Source organism: Pteropus alecto, unplaced genomic scaffold (genome assembly GCF_000325575.1).
Source record: "Pteropus alecto unplaced genomic scaffold, ASM32557v1 scaffold63, whole genome shotgun sequence".
Classification (NCBI taxonomy): Eukaryota; Metazoa; Chordata; class Mammalia; order Chiroptera; family Pteropodidae; genus Pteropus; species Pteropus alecto.
The window spans coordinates 1,175,999-1,195,046 of NW_006434897.1; the positions used below are offsets into that span (position 1 = coordinate 1,175,999).

The 19,048-nt window shown below is 33.9% G+C and overlaps 1 protein-coding gene across 4 annotated transcripts in view; it reads right to left on the reverse strand.

Moving 5' to 3' along the window:
- FAM13A (family with sequence similarity 13 member A) overlaps nt 1–19,048 on the reverse strand; it is a 240,562-nt gene that overhangs the window by 162,376 nt on the left and 59,138 nt on the right. For all 4 annotated transcript variants that reach the window (XM_015588464.2, XM_015588465.2, XM_006910727.3 and 1 more), the window contains one exon: nt 3,385–3,538. In XM_015588464.2, the coding sequence (XP_015443950.1) occupies nt 3,385–3,538 (154 nt within the window). The remainder of the gene's footprint in view (nt 1–3,384; nt 3,539–19,048) is intronic.

Below are 19,048 nucleotides of genomic sequence, written 5' to 3' on the forward strand. Positions count from 1 at the left end.
TTCAGCAGATGAGCAGTGATGAAGAAAAGAGGCTTTTTCCTCCCTTAGTGCCAACCTCAGTGTCAGTGATATATATTCATCAAGGGCAAAAAATGGTAGCAGCAGCTCTAGGCATTGTACCCTCACACGAAAAAATTCAAGAGTAGATGGGAGAGGTGTGCATCTTGACTGAGGCTTACTATGTTTCTCTTTTTAAATTAAAAAATAATAATTTACATACAGTAAAGTATATAAATCTTAAACATATGGTTGAATGACAAATGCATACAAGTTTTGACAAATGCATACATCTAACTCCATCCCTACTGAGATACAGAGCATTTTCATCACCCCAGAGAGCTCCCTTGAACACTTTTCTAGTTAATCATCACCACCGCCACAACCCCTAACTCCACCCAGAGGCAACCATAGCTCAGATCTCTTAAATCATTCTTTCTTTTTCATAATCGGGGATGAAAATCTCTCCAAGAGGCCTTCTGCCTCCAGCACTTTACCTTATATCTCCTTGGCCAGAACTGTCTCTCTTCCAACCTTTAAGTCAATCACTGACTAGAGAGTGATTATAATACTGTATTATAGACCATTTAAGATTCATCATTCATTGGGGCTGGGGGGGGGGGCCCATCTGACCTCAACACAGAGCTGAAAGTCCAAATTAAAAAAAAAATTTTTTAAGCAAGGGAGAAGAGGGAAATGGCTACACACGCACCACACACACGAGGGCATGTACACACACACACACACATTTTGTTAGTCTACACATGCAGCCATCCAATATTTGATCTATTCTTCCAACTTTATCTCACATGCAAATATGCTAAGTATATGTTCTAAGTTTGTGTTCATGAAAGTCAACGATTAAAGTACAGATGACAAACAAATGCAGAGACCTCCCTGAAGTTAACATCAATCTACATTCTACTGGTCAAAGTTCTTCATCCAGGTCCAAATATAATAAAATTTATACTTGTCTGGGCCCCAAATCTCCTTTTCACCCACAAAGATATCATGAGAAATTACATTCAACACTCTATTTCCTACCAAGGTACACAGAGGTGTGTCAGTGGAAACGTTTAGTACTCTCTCCCCTTAAAAATATCTTTCTGCTTTTTGATACCTCAGTAGTTTTCATGAGCCTAAGTTTATATCTCGTTCATTCTTGTGTTTTTATCACTTGTTTTATGCCTGTTTTCTTTTTATACGCATCTTTCCATTGAGGTCATGAGAATGATCAGAACAAAAACTTGTTTTTCAGTTGGCCTTCCATTTTTCCTGTTTTTCAGTATGATAATTTCATTGTGAGCCTCCCAATTCCTTTTTAATCCAGCTTCCTCTTGGTTTATATCTAGTGTCTGTATGATCCTCTGTCCAGTTTTATATATCCAACTGTGGCTAGCATGTTATTATTCTGGACCCTAAAATGGTATTGACACATCCTATTAAAGTAACTTCTATAACTTCCATTTCATCCTTATTGGTTACAAGTAAGTTTATAAAATCACATTCCCCTGTTGCATTATCTACCCTCTCAGCGATAAGACAATCAGCAAGATCAGGAAAAAGAATGCATCAAATATTTTGCTTTAGGAGAATGATGTTTCCAGAGTATGGATGTGTAGTTTCCAATCATGACATCTATCTGCCTCTAGGCCAGATGCAAAACTTGCATTAGAAGAGTATCAGTCATATTTACCCACCTAAGATATCTGTATTTGGCTCCCACAGTATTATCAGCTTATGTGTCTTATCCTGTACTCTCATGCTGTGTTCTCCATCATGCTTAAACCTACGAGCTCAAGGATTTCCAAGCAGGGCACTCTTCCTCATCTCTCAACAAGTGTGATTTTATATGCACAGTGTATAAATTCCTGTTGACATATTCCAGAGATTATCTATAGCTCAGCAAGTTTGACCTGCCTAGGAGATATTTATCTATTTTCATTATAGTTTAGGATTACCTTATTATTTCATCAGCCCTACTTGAAAGGTAGGAGTGTTAAAAAGTATTTATCAGAAAGAGAGCTGAAACAAAGTCAATCACTTTTTAACATTGTAAAAAGTGTACTATAGGGTTCAAAGGAACAAATTTACTATAGGGTTCAAATGTACTATAGGGTTCAAAGGAACAAATTTAATTTTTTTTCAATTTAAAAATAATTTAACATTTTTATAGCAAAACTGATATGTGTTTTTTTTTTTTCTTATTTTCTCTTGCAAATCACTGATATTTTCTCAGCTTCCGTGTTACCTCCACCTTAGGTTACAATTGATATCCTCCAAAGTATTTCACTTTACCTGAATATTGTTCTTCCCTTCCCTCAAATTTCAGTTTAAAGTTCTCTTTATAAGGTTGGCAAGATTCCTGTTAAGTGTGTTCCTCTCAGATGTATCTACCTCTTACAGGGAGTCTATTGTATTAACTGTATACAAAGCTGCATAAAGCTGCAGTTAAGAAATCTAGTTTGGGTTTTCTTTTGCTGTTTTAATAGGGTACTACTCGATACCAATTACCTTTTATTTCTTTTTCAAAGTGATGGCCTCAGTTCGAAGAAGAAATACCCCTTCAATACCCACACCAAGTACCTATTAGCATTCACTGACATGTAAATTAACAAGAGTAATAGTATGGTCTGTGAATTTGATAAGTCTCAGGAAACTTCCCGAGAGAACCTCCCATATCAGCTCCACCATGATTTACCTTAATATAAATGAGAAAGAAAGAAGATGCCTTCTCTCTTTTCCCACATCTGGAGGATTTATTTTGGATATTTATCCTCTGACTCTCAACTGTAAGTCTTTAGAGACCTACATGCATTTATCTAATGTGTAAAAGGTATGTTATAAATTATCAGCCAATGTATAAAAAGATTTAGATAGTATTGCCAAGGATTCTTTATAGGTTTAAAAAATACTTTCCTTTACTGATGATAGTTACCAAGGACTACATATATGGGACTTAAAATCTGAGGTTGAACTTGAAAATGTGCCAGATACAAGAGAGACAAAAAGGTAAAGTAATACGATCTAAAGGAATCTTGCAATCCACTCAGTAAGCTAGCACTCCTGAACGCAGACATAAACACATATACCTGTTGTTAACACCAGGCTTCCATAATAAGGTGGTGCACCCAACTGACTCATTTTTTTTGAGATGACTTTATAGCAGCAAGGAAACATAAATTCACAATTATTCTACAATCTTAGAAGAATATATATCAGTTAACAAACACCTGATATAGAAAATAGATTTCATAAAAAGAATTCAACATAGGAATAATCCACGTTATATCCATATGGAATTTTTATGACGAAGAATGATTGAAATAAAATTATCTTCCATTCAAAATACAGCAGTCCTGAAAATTAAATATCAGAGTCACTTACTTTTACTATGATAAGCCTCGCTCGATTTTCACGCCTCTGGTTATCATTTTCTGTATACTCTACTTCGAACAGGGTATTATAATTTTCTAGTATTTTAGCCATTATCTTGTTGCAGAGGTCTTGTTCTTTCATGCCTTCAAGCCCAGGTGGTACACTAGAAATAAGAAAAAAAATTGAGAGTAATTACTTTGTTAAAACAAAATTCCAGCACAGCTGTCTCAGGCTTATATTTTGACAATGATTGATCAGACTTCTTATAAGGACACAAGAAGTCCTTATGATGTTGTTGGGATGACTGGTGTGTTCCCAAGATCTGAACTAATAGCTTTTATTGAATAAGAAAAGTGCATGTTGTTCGAAAGAGGTATGGGTGAACATGGGTGCAACGATTTGTATATATTAGAAATTACTATACATAAGGTAATATTTGTACAAATATAAAAACAATACAGAACAGGTGTTACAACAAAAAGAATGAGTGTTTTATCATGACAGAATTACCCAGCCACACAAATAATAGAAACACAATCTTTAAGGATTTCTTAGATAATATACAAAAGGACAAAAAGTAAAGGAAAAGATGAATGCTGTTAGGAAAAAATACTGATAATCGTTGAAGCTGAGTGATAGGTACATAGAAGATTACACTACTCTGTCTTCTTTGGAGCATGTTTAAAAATTTCCCTATTTAAAAAAGGTGAAAAAAACAAGAATGCATAAGATGCCATAATATAAATAAGATAAATACCTCTTCACTAACATGGACAACTGACAGAAGATTTGTAGTTAAGACTACGTAAAAAATTCCTTTTCAAAAAGAAAGTAAAATTTGAAAAAAAGACAAAAACCATGAGTTGAAAAACACACGGAAGAAAACACTTGGACAATTATTTTATGAAACCATACTTAACCTGATTGAGTAACCAGTGACATAAATTTAAAAAGCAACACTGAGGTATTTAATATTCATCTGCATTAGTTTCCTGTGGCTGCTGTAACAAATTACCACAAACTGGGTGGCTTAAAATAACAGAAATTTATTCTTTCGCAGTTCTAGAGGCCAGAAGAGTGATCAGTATCACAGGGCAGAAATTAAAGTGTGAGCAGGGGCACACTCCCTACAGAGGCTCAAGGTGAGAGTCTGTTCCTGGCCCTTGGTGGCTGGCAGCGTTCCTTGGCTATGGTTGCATCATTTCAATCTTCAATCGAGTCTTGCATTTTCAAATTTCTCTCTGCTGTGTCTTTACATGGCCTTCTTCTCCATGTATGTCTAATCTCCCTCTACTTCCTTCTTACAGGATACATGTATTGCATTTAGTACCCACCAAGATAATCCAGGATAATCGCCTTATCTCATGATCTCCATCTTAATTACAACTGTAATTAACTATCAGAAAGAGAAATTAAGAAAACAAACCCATTTACAATTGCATCAAAAAGAATAAAATACCTATGAATAAATTTAAGCAAGGAAGTAAAGTACTTGTATGTTGAAAACTACGAGACATTAATGAAAGAAAATGAAGAAGACACAAATAAATGGAGAGATATTTTGTGCTCATGGACTGGAAAATATTGCTAAAATGTTCATATTATCCAATGCAATCTACAGATTCATTGAAATCCCTATCAAGCTTCCAATGGCACATTTCACAGAAATAGAAAAAAAAATTCTAAAATTTGTTTGAAACCATGAAAGACCACAAATAGCCAAAGCATCTTGAGAGAGAATAACAAAGCTGGAGGCATTGCACTCCCCAATTTCAAACTATATTACAAAGTAATATTAATTAAAACAGTGTGGTATTAGCGTAAAAACATTTAACCAATGGAACAGAATAGGGAGGCCAGAAATAAACCCATGGCCATATAGTCAATTTTTGATAAAGGAAAAAAGAATATACAATGGGGAAAAGACCATCCTTCAATAAATAGTGTTGAGAAAACTGGACAGCCACATGCAAAAGAATCAACCTGGATTACTATCTCATACCATACACAAAAATAAACTCCAAATCATAAAACTCCTAGAAGAAAACATAAGTGGTCAACTCCTTGACACAGGTCTTCGGCAATGATTTCCTGAATCTGACATAGAAAGAAAAAGCAACAAAGCAAAAATAAACTAGGGGAACTACACCAAACTTAAAAGCTTCTGCACAGTAAATCATCAACAATATGATAACACAACCACTGAATGGGAGAAAATAATTGCAAGTCATATATCTGATAAAAGGTTTATATCCAAAATATAGAAATAATTCATACAACTCAATAGCAAACAAACAATCTGATTTAAAAGTGGGCAGAGGATCTAAATAGACATTTTTCCAAAGACATATAGATGGCCAACAGGTTCATGAAAAGATGCTTGACAGCGTCAATCATCAGGGAAATGCAAATCAAAAGCACAATGAGACATTGCCTCACATCTGTTAGGGCTGCTATTATCAAAAAGAAAAAAAATAAGAAGTATTGGTGAGGATGAGAAGGGAACCCCTGTGCACTATTGGTGGAAAAGTGAATTGGTGTAGGCACTAGAGAAAACAGTATAAAGGTTCCCCGAAAAGTAAAAATAGACCTACCATACGATCTAGCAGTTCTAGTTTGGGGTATTTATTCAAAGGAAACAAAACACTCATTCAAAAAGTTGTATTTAACACATGTTCACTAAAGCATTATTTATAACAGCCAAGAAATAGAAACAAGCTGTGTCCACTGGAAATAAATGGATAAAGAAAATGTAATATATATATATAAACAATAGACTATTATATAGCCATAAGAACGAATGAAATCTTACCATCTGCAACAACATGGATGGACTTTGAGGGCATCATGTTAAGTTAAATAAGTCAGAGAGAGAAAGACAAATACCATATAATCTCTCTTACATGTGAAATGACTCACTTCCTGTTTTTGAAACTTACTAAAATTTTATTATGCTACGCAAAGTAATCAAAACAGTGTGGTATTGGCATAAAGCAGACATACAGATCAATGGAATAGAATAGAGAGCCCAGAAATCAAACCTTGCACATATGATCAAATAGTTTTTGAAAAGGGTGCCAACACAATTCAATGGGAAATGAATGGTCTTTTCAACAATTGCTACTGGGGAAACCGGACATCTACATGTAAAGAGTAAAGTTGGCCCCTTATCTATAAACAAAAGTTAACTCAATGGATCAAGGATCTAAAACAAAACTCTTGGAAAAAAACATAGGACAAAAGCTTCACAGCTTTGGGTTTGGCAATAATTTCTTGGCTACGATACCAAAGGCGCAGGCAACAAAGAAAAATAGACAAATTGTATTTCATGAAAATTAAAATACTTTGTGCATCAAAAGTCACCATCAACAGAGTAAAAACACAACCTGCAGAATGAGAGGAAAAATATTTGTAAATCGGGTACCTGATAAAGGGCTAATGTCTACAACATATAGAGAGTATTAAACAGACATTTCTTCAGATATACAAATAGCCAATAAGCACATGGAAGATACTGATATCACTAATCAATAGAGTAATTCAAATAAATACTATGATGAGATACACCTCACACCCATTAGGATGGCTACTATCAAAAAAACAGAAAACAACAAGTGTTGGTGAGGATGTAGAGAAACTAAAACTGTGCACTGTTGGTGGGAATGTAAAATGGTATAGTTGCTATGGGAAACAGTATGATGGTTCCTTAAAAAATTAAAAATAGAATTACCATCTGATCCACCAATTCTACTTCTGGGTATATACTGGACAGAATTGAAAGCAGGGTCTAGAAGAGATATTTGTATGCCAATATTCATAGCAGCATTATTCACAATAGTTAAAAGGTAGAAGCAACCCAAGCATCCATCAATAGATAAATGGATAAACAAAATAAAGTATATACATACAATGGAATATCATTCACCTTTAAAAAAGGAATTTCTGACACATGCACAACATGGATGAACCTTGAGGACATTTACGCTAAGTGAAATAAGCCAGTCTCAGAAAAGACAAATATTGTATGATTCTACTTACACGAGGTACTTAGAATAATCAAAATCATAAAGACAGAAAGTTTAATGGTGGTTGCCAGGGGCTTCTGGGGAGCAGTTAAGGTTTAATGGTATAGAGTTTCAGTTTTATAAGATGAAAAAAGTTATGGAGATAGAAGGTAGTGATGGTTTCACAAAACTGTGAATATATTAAATACTACTGAATTATACACTTAAAATGGTTATGACTGTAAATTTTTTTTTGTATTTTATCACAGCTAAAAATCAGAAGGAAAAAAAAAAGAAATGTATCTTCTCTACATTGCCATAAGGCAACTAAGGACACTGACATCTGGTTATAATGATCCTCAGTTATTACTGCTTAATGAAAGGCAGATAGTGATAAGGCAAGATACATTTGCAATAATTGTATTTGCGTTGATAACATGTTAAAAGCTATACACTATATTCACTACAGCACTTAACAAAAATAAGATTTATTAATATTTACTCTATAATAGAACTACTTTGTTCACCTTATTATATCTTGAAGTTTGGATCTACATTAATAGCCAACTTTAAAAAAAATATTTAAAAAAATTAGATTAGCGATATTATAATTTCTCCTGTTAAATAACATTTAAAGTTTATTTTATATGGCTGATTTTACTTACCTACATGTTCTTAAGATGTTTTCATGAACGTCATACCAAAAGTCTGTGCTATTTACTATAAAATTTTATGTGCTGTGAAAATTTGGATCTAACTTTGAATATGTCTCATACTCACTCAAGGGTCATGTGTCAGGCATGTCAGGTGGGACAATGGTTAAAGACTACGGCTCTCATCTATGCATTCTCAGTGGTAGTAATATTGCCCCCAATGGGGACAAACTGGTTCCTGGGGGAGAACATCCTCTTTTTATAGATACGTATAGTATATATAGTACAGAGAAATATATAGTATATCTATAGTAATTTGGAAAAAATCTAAAAAGGCTTCTTAGAGTAACAATAACAGAAAAACAAACAAACAAAAAAAGATGAGAAACACTGCTCTAATCCCTCTGTCCAGTATGTCACAGTGAAAGTTAAATACTGACTCCTAATATAGGATCCTCTTGGAGGTAACTGAACAATGCAGAGAAGAGTAGGGCTCATACGAGCAAGGGGCTAGTTGGAGGGGGTCAAGGGAAGTGTTAAGGATTCTGGGTTAGAAATGAGGAATCAGGTCCTGGCTCCACTACTATATAGTGTAGCTTTTGGAAAGTTGCTTTCTTTATTTATAAAAGAAAAAAAACGCGTCATTAATATAAAGGTTGTAGGGACCTTATAACAATTAAATTTTAAAAAGTTATGTGAAAAATGCTTTGCAAAACTATGGGGTCAGAAAACAGGGTTACTAGGGGCTGGGGTAAGGTCAAGAGTTGACTAAAAGGGACATGAAAGAACTGTGGAATGATGGGAATGGTGTTTATCTATCTTAATAGTCATTGTGGTGATACAACTGTATGACTTTGTCAAACCTCAGAACATTACACTAAAATGAACATGTTTTACACTATGTAAATAGTATCTCAAGAAATACAACTTTAAAACAAAGTGCCTTGCAAACCATAAATATTCATACCAAAGTTCTTTATCATGCAAAGTAAGGTTCTAGCTTTCAATAGTAACACTGTTGGTCTACACTGAATTTGCAATTGGCTAAAATTCTCTAGTCATTTTCATAGCAATTGCTATTAAACTAGGTCTTTCTAGTCCTGATCTCTCTTGAGACCCGAAGTTCAAGACTAAACATAATTCACTGTAAATATCAATTTGCTAAGTTTCCATCCATTTGCTTATCTATGATAAAAAAAGAAAAAAATAACATTTTTGTAGTCATCGATCTTTTATTTCTTACTTTGCTATTCAACATATTATTCTTTTCAGCTTTGTTTCACTGACTACTTTTATATGCATAAATTCTTCTACATCTTAATCTAAGACAATAAAAGAATTAAGAAGGTAAAGATGAGATACTTCATTTGTAAGTATCTCTTTGTAATGTCACCAGTTGATTAATCAATACCTTTAAAAAATGATTGTTCACTTAGGAATGAATATACCTAACTGCATTATCACTAGATCACATTGCCTAAACTTGTCCACATTCATTCCATTATGTCCTTAACTTATTATATTGCAATTAAAAAATGCTGACATGCTAGGACATTCTCCCTTGTGCAGTTCTTTACAAAAACAAAAAACAAAATCTATTATTGAAAGCAATCACTGGAGTCTAGGCTTACTAACCATTCTAAAAGGTAAAAGTTTCTAAATGTGTACTGCCCTATTTATGAATCTATTGTGATTAACCTATATCCATTTATTTGAATTAAAATTTAGTATAAATGAAAATCTGGAAGTTTTTTTTTTAAAAGATAACATTCAGTAATAAAACTCCTAATGTTTCTTGGAATTGAGGTGAGGCGGTGGAAACAAACACTTCCAGAACTGTTTTTGCACCTGGCTCCCTTCTGCAGAACTACTGATGTTGCTGTTTCCAGGTATTCAATTTATATCATGTATGTGAGCTTCCATTTTTTCCCCCTTGCATTGCAGATTTTTTAAGTTGGGTCACTTATTAATTCAAGTGATGAGTTCATTTTTTCTATTCGAAAGTACTAACAGAAGATAAATCTTCCTAAATGAAAGTTCTAGACTACTTACTTACATGAACAATTACCTAACCACGTCTATATAATAATCACCATTTTGAATAAACTGGAAAATTTTACATAAATTTAGATACTTTCAAATATCCATATGTTTGACATTGAGTTACCAATCATTTGGGTGGATAAGTAATTTTTAAAAATTTTATACTGGGTAATTAGATATGTTTAAATATATTTGAGATAATTTCCAACGAAAGAGTGAAAAATTAATATGTGATTATTATTCTTAAGGATAGTTGTTATTAAACCTGCAAGGATAAAAATCAAATAGAAATTAATTGATATACTTAGGCACATGAAGATTGGGATATTATTATTGTCATAACTGAACAAGGATTTGTATGTTAAAGAGGAAAAGAAACCAATTCATGGCCTAAGAAAATGAAAGAGCAAGAGGAAGAATTCATAATTTGCACATTCTACAGAGGAGAAAGAAAGGAGGAATCTTGTAACAATTAAATTTTTAAAAGTTATGTGAAAAACAATGGGAATCAGAGTCCCCAAGATCAGGGAGTTTAACTGCAATCTGAGTATGGATTGCCCTACAGCAGGCTGCTGTGGGGAGGAGTGGTAAGAGGAAGGGGTTACTGAATGTATCACCAAGGAGTTGCTGTTTGTGAGTGTGTACATACATACATATGTCCACATACGTAACAGTCATGAAGCAGTCATCTAATAAACTGTGGATTTTAAATTTCTGATATAACTAGTAGTCAGTAAAATATTTATGACATATGTACCATTAACTCAGAGTAACTATCAACCTTTTTGGCCACTGAAATGTGACTGGATAATCTAAAATTGAAAAAAACCTAAATGTTCATCAAGAGGAAATTAAGTAAATTATAAAACAAAGGAATATAATAATAAGTTACAGCAGTGGTGTATAGACTGCTGACATAGAAAGATGTTCATGGCATGTTATTTAAATGATAAATTTAGTAACAGAATAGCAAGTAAGAATATTTCTTTTATGTAAAATGCATTTAAATTTCTGTGTAGAAATTTCGAAAAAGATATTAAAAAAATGTATATAAAATGAGTCATCGGGTAATTTTTATTTTTTCTTTTTGTCTTTTTGGTTTTATCTTAGTTACAGGAAGCAAATACTATTTTAATGAAACTAATGTTACCCCAAATTTTTTTTAAGTGATGAAAGTAGATGCTTCTGTGAAGTTTAATAATTTGATAAAACAGTATCATTATCTCAGCTGTACCAAACAATTAATAAGATGTTCCCTTGTTCTATAGCAACAGATTGGCCACCCAGAGAGAAATTACTAACAGTTTCATTTGATACCTTTTTAGTAAGGATGAGATAATAATTTCACCTCAGTGTTACCTCTAGCAAAACAATTTTCATGAGTAAAAAGGCATTACTAAACATCAAACTATATGCCTCACAAAAATAATTTTTATGAAAAAGTAAACAAAAATATATTATGTGAAAGATAAGCCTCTTCTGTGAGAAATAAGTGGCATTCCTTTTAGAAAATATTTAACCTGTGTACTCTCACATCAACTAAATTAAAATCATTCCCTGATAGTACTGAAAATTTATTTTATGCTAAAATTTAGTTACATAGTATGTTAATCTTAAAAAAATGTCCTACTGATTAAGAAATGCTGATGGGTGAGTGTATCCTTTCTACTTCTATAGAATGGTTGCAAATTTCCCTAGAACAAAGATAAGACTGAGGTCTCCTTTCAAAAAATTTTTTAAAAAACATAATTATATTTCATAGCTCCTTGTTTATATGGTCGAGAGATCAGACCATCTGTTAGTTGGTGCTAAAACTTATAAATAACATGGTAAGATACCTATATTATATGAAACATATCAGACTGACATCAAGGGTATTTCGAGTTTGCAGACATCCACATTTACTTATTAGGTACAACTGGTAAATGAGTCATCTGATCGGTGAGCCAATGCCAATGAATAAATGAATGCTTAGTGTAAACTGTTTGGTGTACAGTACCCTCCTCAGGCAAGTCCCAGTGAACAATAACACCAATGAAAAAGCAGCTGTAAACAACTTCCTATGTGCCAGAAAACCTGATAAGTTTGACTTCCATTCAACACAAACAAAAACTTACTGCAGTCAGCAAGAAATTAGTTGTAATCTGCCTATCTATGTTAGGCAACAGGATATAGTGATAAAGCGGATTTGCATAACTTTCATATGACTGAGAACAACCAGAACAGTTAATGTAATGCATATGTAAACAGGTGATCCAAAAAATATACCAAGACTAAAGGCAAGAGAGCCCTTGCCCTACAGGAGCTTATCTAACGAGGTAAGGGGCAAGAAAATTATATAAATATCATAATTAATAAAATATTTCTGTAAAAAAGGTACAAATTTATGTAAGATAAGTCACAACAAGTAAGAACTGTATATGTCTGGGGGTGGTTTATTTGTTTGGGAGTTAAAAACTACTATTATTAGGAAAGGTATCCTAAGGGAGACAGTATTTGATACAAGACTTAAAAGCTAGGTAACATAGTTAATACAACTATATTCCTCTCAAACCTCTTTACAGAGAACACCAACCAGTAGGCATAGAGAATCATGAAACTAAAATGTATTCTGCTCTTTCAACAAAATATTTAACAGAATATCCACAAAGGTGCACTTGCATGTTGGTATTAGTGTTATCGTCTCTTCTCACATAATAGGAAAACAATCAAACAACACAACTCCATCCTTTACATCTTTTCTTTCATAACTGAACAGGAAATACTTGGGTACTTCAGATTTCGTCTCACATAATAAATGCTGCAATTTGAGCAGCTGTAGCATTCCTGTACTGTGTGATGAGCATTGGGTCATTCCTCACCTTCAGTGGGAATAACAGTGCCTTTTACTGAAGGAGAAACATAAAAAGGAAAGACATCTGCGGATATTGCACGAATTACAAAGTGATCCGAAGCAGACTCTAGGTTTGCTCCCTGTGCACACAGTGCTTCTAACCCCAGAATGTTCCTTCTCTATCAAAAACATACAGTAAATTTCTCTCAACAAAATGTCCCTCTCTACATTATAAAGGTCAGATATTGGGATAGAAGGGAAAGTAAAGAGCAATCCATTTAGAACATTATGAAGGAAGGAAAAATGTTCAAATTTTGTGTCTACCTAACACACTGAAAACAAAGCTGAATACGGGCAAAATTATCTTATGTAAAGATCTTTAAAAAGCATTGTGCTAAGAAAACAAAATTTACCATCTTAACCATTTAAAGTGTAGTATTCAGTAGTGAGTGTTAAGTATATTCACACTGTGAGGCAGTTCTACAGAACATTTTCATCTTATAATACTTGAATGCTATTGCCAAAAACAGCTCTTCTTTCCCTCACTGCCCAAGCCCTGGCAACCACCATTTTGCCTTTTGTTTCTATGAATTTAAACAGATGAAAATGCCATGGTTAATATGTCTGCCTAGAGCCTGGGCTACACCTAAATATATCCAACAGAAAGCTACTATATTTTTTTCATCTCATTTATTATCTACTATATTATTAATTCTAGGATGTAAGTTTGACTAAAATTGAATCCCTAGAGTTTTGTTACATTATTTTTAGTCCATCCTGACTTGTTATTCTATATTAAAAGGAATCACATTAGTGCTTCCTCTAACTGCAATAAAAACAATTCTTATATAGTTAATTAGAAATGTTAAATTAACCACTGGTCTAACTCAAATATATGCAAAAACAAATAATCCAATCACTAATGTAGAATCTAGAAAATTATTATTCTTCCTCTTGAATGGTCTCCAACTTAGCACCTTGATTTTTACTCTAGGACCCTTGTTGTTATCTTGTAATTATAGTATAAAATCAAGAATTCAGACTCTGAGCCTTGTATTCAGGTTCATATTTTGGCTCTTTATATTTTTAGCTGTATGACATTATGTAAGTTATTTAACCTACATATGTGTTTCTTCATTTGTAAATTTGGAATAACATTACCTAACTTATAGGGCTGTTATTAGGATTAAATGAGTTAACATATGCAATTTTTTTAGAACAGTGCCTAACACCCAATAAACACTATATGTAACCTGTGATAAATATAATTATTATTAATTTGTACAGAGTTTTTGTCTGTTCACTCTGTAGTGTTCCATCCGTCAATAAAAACATAAGCTCACAGAGCTGAGAGCATGTCTCCCTGGTTCTTCAACTGAGTATCTGATGCATTGAACATGGGAGAGTGCCTGTGACATAGGATGTGCTTAATAAAAAAGTCAGTGACTGGATAAACTCGTTGCCTTCCAAAATCTTATTCTTCAGTGATTTTTTTAATGAGAACTTTCCCCAGCACCACCATTTCATTTGTGATCATCTCTGTGGGATGACGTCTAAGTGGTGTGTCTTATCTTTGCTCATCGTAGAAATAAGAGACATTTCCAACATGGCAAAGAATAATGGGAAGAAAAATCAGTGGGACAAACACTGTATCATCATAATTTTAGGAAAAAAACAAACCAAACTCCAATCAATAGTCAGTTATTCCCACTGTGGGCATTCTACAGTGGGTGAGGAAGGGATGAGAAGTTCTTCTGGAGACTGTAAAGTCAGTTGATATTGGGTGGTTACCCAGGGTTTTATGCATGTTTTTTTCTGGCATCATGTCCCTAAATATTGCCTATCTGCTGCCACACAGAGGGGACTCGTTGAGTACCAGAGGCCATGGCAGTGTGTGTGTTTACTTTCCACAATTACAGTCCACTGCATACTTACTTTTCCTGTTTATTCCTTTTCACAGAGGACCTGCCATAATGTCCATGCTTATTAAGTAAAGGTTTCTTGACTCAAAGTGGAAGGCTGTCTGGGTCTAATGGCCAAGAAGGGCAGGTAATGTAAACTGAATATTGCATTATCTCTGATACAGTGCACGCACAGAACTCACCTTTCTAAAGTTTCAACTTTGCACCACTTATGTTCTAAACAATTGGGGAGTGGGGGCGGACAACTATTGTTTCCCAACATAGCAAGTATAAAACTACTAGGATCAGTAGCTACGTAAACTTGATTCTTTGGAAGGGAAAAACAAAACAAAACAAATCAAACAAAAACAAAAAACTCAAGTTTTCTCTTGGCCTTGACCTAGAATCAAACTTTGATGAAGTAAGGATGTAGTAATTACTCCAAAATGAAACATGTTTTGAGTTAGAACACTTGGCAGTTGTTCTCAATCTTTTTTTCACCCTGACCTGCGTGAGAGGATGTACACTGTTCTTTCTTAACAGCAAGGGAATCACTGACTTAATTTCCAAATGTACTTTGGAGGTTTTTATCTGTTTCCTCTTTTCTCCCTTTTTTCTTTTTCATCACATCTCTTATGTCATGTTCTTGTCCTTTTTTACCCGATCTAACATAATGGGTATTTAAATTCCAGGATACAAGAGCTAAATAATTGCCTTAATTTTTTTCCCAAAAGAATCAAGTGCCATTTATTTTACCTTTACATCCTCAAACTATTATTTATTTATTCAACAGAAATCACACGACACTATTTGGGGCTTTTGGGTGACATAAAGAAGTACAACCAGCCTCTTCCATCAAAGGAACATACATTTTACATAAGAGGACATGAAATATTTGTGACGACATGAAATAACATCATCATCAATATAAAAGATGTTCTGAGGAGTTCATATAATTGTACTCTATAAGTTATCAGTGACGGTAGTAACTAACATTTAAAGACACATCATTTTCACATTAGCACATTAGATTTTATCCTTATAACTAGTCTGAGGTAATTTTCATAATTTCTATGTTAAATATAAGAAATTGTGGATCAAAAAAGTTAAATGACTTATTCAGGTGGCATGGTTTCTAAGTGGCAAAGACAAGACTCCACCTCAGGCCTAATTCCAGGCTCTACACTGCTTTTTCGCACAGGGTGGAGGGCTCATGGGTAAGGGTAGCCAAGAGAGGCTTCCTGGTGAATGCTGGACAATGGCCTGGCTACCAGATAGACTCATAGGAAGGCTGAGGTAGAAGATAGGGATGGGAAAATAAGGGCACCTCTGACTGGAAGAAAGATGTGAACAATGCATGTCAGTGGGGACATAATAGGACAGTTTACATTAAGCTGGAATTTAAGGCAGGAACGGAGGGACACATAGTAGGGTGAAGCCAAGCCCGACTGGGCAGTCTTTTCTGCCAGAGTTGAATATGTTCCTAGACCATTTCAGCCTTGAATAAGGAAGTGACAAGCCAAAGACTGCATTTGAGGTGGATTAGTATCAGTGTTTAAGTGAGACATGGTTGCAATATAACAGAAGGGGCACTGGCTATGGAATTGAAAGCCCTAGGCCAGACTTCTGTTTCAACCACTTACCAGTGGTATGATTTGAGCATGTCACGGCCCTTCACTGCCACAGTTTCTGCATCAGAAGAGGGGAAGTTTTTCATGAGAATCAAATTAAACAGCGGATATGAAAGCACTTTTAAAACTGGACTGTGCTACACAAATACAATGTGCTATTTCATGTGTTATTACAGATCGGAGAGGGAAGAAACTTAAGGCAGAGATGTCAAATGGTAAGTTACTGTAGCAATTCAGAGAAGATGGGTGTCTAGACAAGGGTGATGGTAGAAAAAGTTGCAGGATTTGAAAAACATCCTAAAGCAACCGTCAGTAGAATTAGACCTTGATCTTTACTATGAGGATTACTGAGAGAAGAGGGTATCAGCTCTGTCTGAACTGGAAAATGGATGGGAGAGTGTGGATGGGAGGCCGCAGGGGAGAGTGAGGGGAAAACGAAACAAAACAAAAAACAAATCCTAAAACACTGCAAAATTAAAATCTGTAAATATTTAAATGTTTCAAAATATAGTATCATATGAACTATTCAATTACAGCTCAAAAGAAATCAAATTTTTTACACAAATTATAATTAGTATGGGTTGTGGGTATATTTTAACATGTTTGATGTGATGTGGTGTGGGGCTGCTAAAAGAAAGTTTAGGACCTGGGAAAGTCTTTGGGAAGAAGAAAACCAAAAATGGTCTCAGAAAGCAATACATGAAGATAAATGTAAGGAATATTTATTTGCCATCTATATTTAAAAGTGTATCTATCAGCATGATTAATCCATGCTCTATAAAATTACACTGTTTTATATTAAGAATGAATATATCATAATTATATCTAAGATATAACAGTGCCTAATCTTATACAGGTCCCTGGACTTATGTCTTCCAAGGCATAGACTTGTTTCCTATTTTAAGGACAAATTTGCTGCTGTAATACTGTTACTAACCTGAAGCCCCATGATGGGTAAATTGACAAACTAAGGAGAATCTGCTTTTCTAGAAAATCACTAAACTATAATAATACAAGTAGGTTCTAGGAAATATTCTTAGCTTCACATATATAAATATATATACATACATATAAATATATATACATATACTTACATATATATGTTCATATATATTGACAATCGCTATATCAGTTAATATTATTATTCCTATTTTATAGAAAGAAATGAGAGGTTAAATGACTTGCTGAAGATCCCACTCTTAGAAAGTAAGTGAACCAAAACAGTCTAGCTATACTGTCTTTCTATATAAATTACATAAAACCTGAACCATAAGTCTTATTACACCTTGATATCATAAAATTGTTCCTATGGCCCATTAACGTAATTCTCTAGGCTCATTATGAGAAATTTTTGCTTAATAGCAACATCAAGGGGAATAAGATATCATATGACTAATCTGCCTTTATATATTCTATTAGTCTTTAATCATGAATAGGGTCTCTGTTATTTTTACTTGCAATAGTCAAATTTTAAAAACTAACATGATTTAATGTTCTACCTGAGCCCATTGTAACACAAAAATATTCATTTCAATCAACTTTGTACATAGCAAACATGTTATTCAACCACAGATTCTATAAAACTCATAAAAAATTAAGTCTTCGTTTACATTCTACTTTGGGAATCTAAACTAGAAAACAAATGTACTTATATTTTTTCCCTTTTTGGTCTCTAACAGAAAACTCAAAGGAGTCATGACAAATTTAACAACACTATGTGGCGGTAAAAAGTTGAGAACTTTAACAACTGAGCCACAATCGATATCAACACATTTAAAAATGAGTACTAATTCTAGAAACTGAGGTTTCTTTTCTAACCCCAAAGGTACTTATTTTTTCCCAGGTAATATTATGCTTTTCATAGTATTTTTTAAATGTTATTTAGAAGACTGTTCTTTGAGAAACAGTATGAAGTGTCATGTGTATGTGTTTTTTCTACCATAGTATTCAAAGCCTTTAATGATTCGAAATATCTCTACATCTCCAAATCCATGATACTTTTCTCAGTTCTCTTTCTCCTTGGTCCCTCTTTATTAGAATTCCATTTTCTTTGGCTTTAGTGATGCCACACTAGTTTATATTCTTTCGAGCTCTCCAACTGTCTTCCAATCACTTAGCTATAGAGATTACCCAGAATGCAACTGTTCTTGAAGAATCTGTCCATTTTTTCTTCAAGGAGTAAATCAGAATGAATGAACTCCAAACTCTAGCTCAGTCACAAGATTTTCCTCTAGTATAAATACAGGTTGTCCATCTCCAGATCCATGATGAATAGTACTTAGGCAGTAGTAGGGGAAGAGATGAAGCTACATGAGAAATTACAGGCCAAATATTTAAAGGCTTTGAATGCTATGGTAGAAAAAAGATATATCTTTGAATGGAGGTCTTGGAAGCAAAAAAGAGACATGATCTGATTTATGTTTTAAATAGGTATTTCTAGCAATAATGTGGATTTGATTGAAGTGGGTGAGAGCAAAAGGAAAACCAGTTAAAAAGTTATCAAAGTCAGTCAAAGAAGAGATAAAGAGAACTTGGGAGATGTGGAGTGTATTAAAAAGGAGAGAGAATGTCTCAAGGCAGCTAAGTTTGAATGAAGCACAAGTCACTT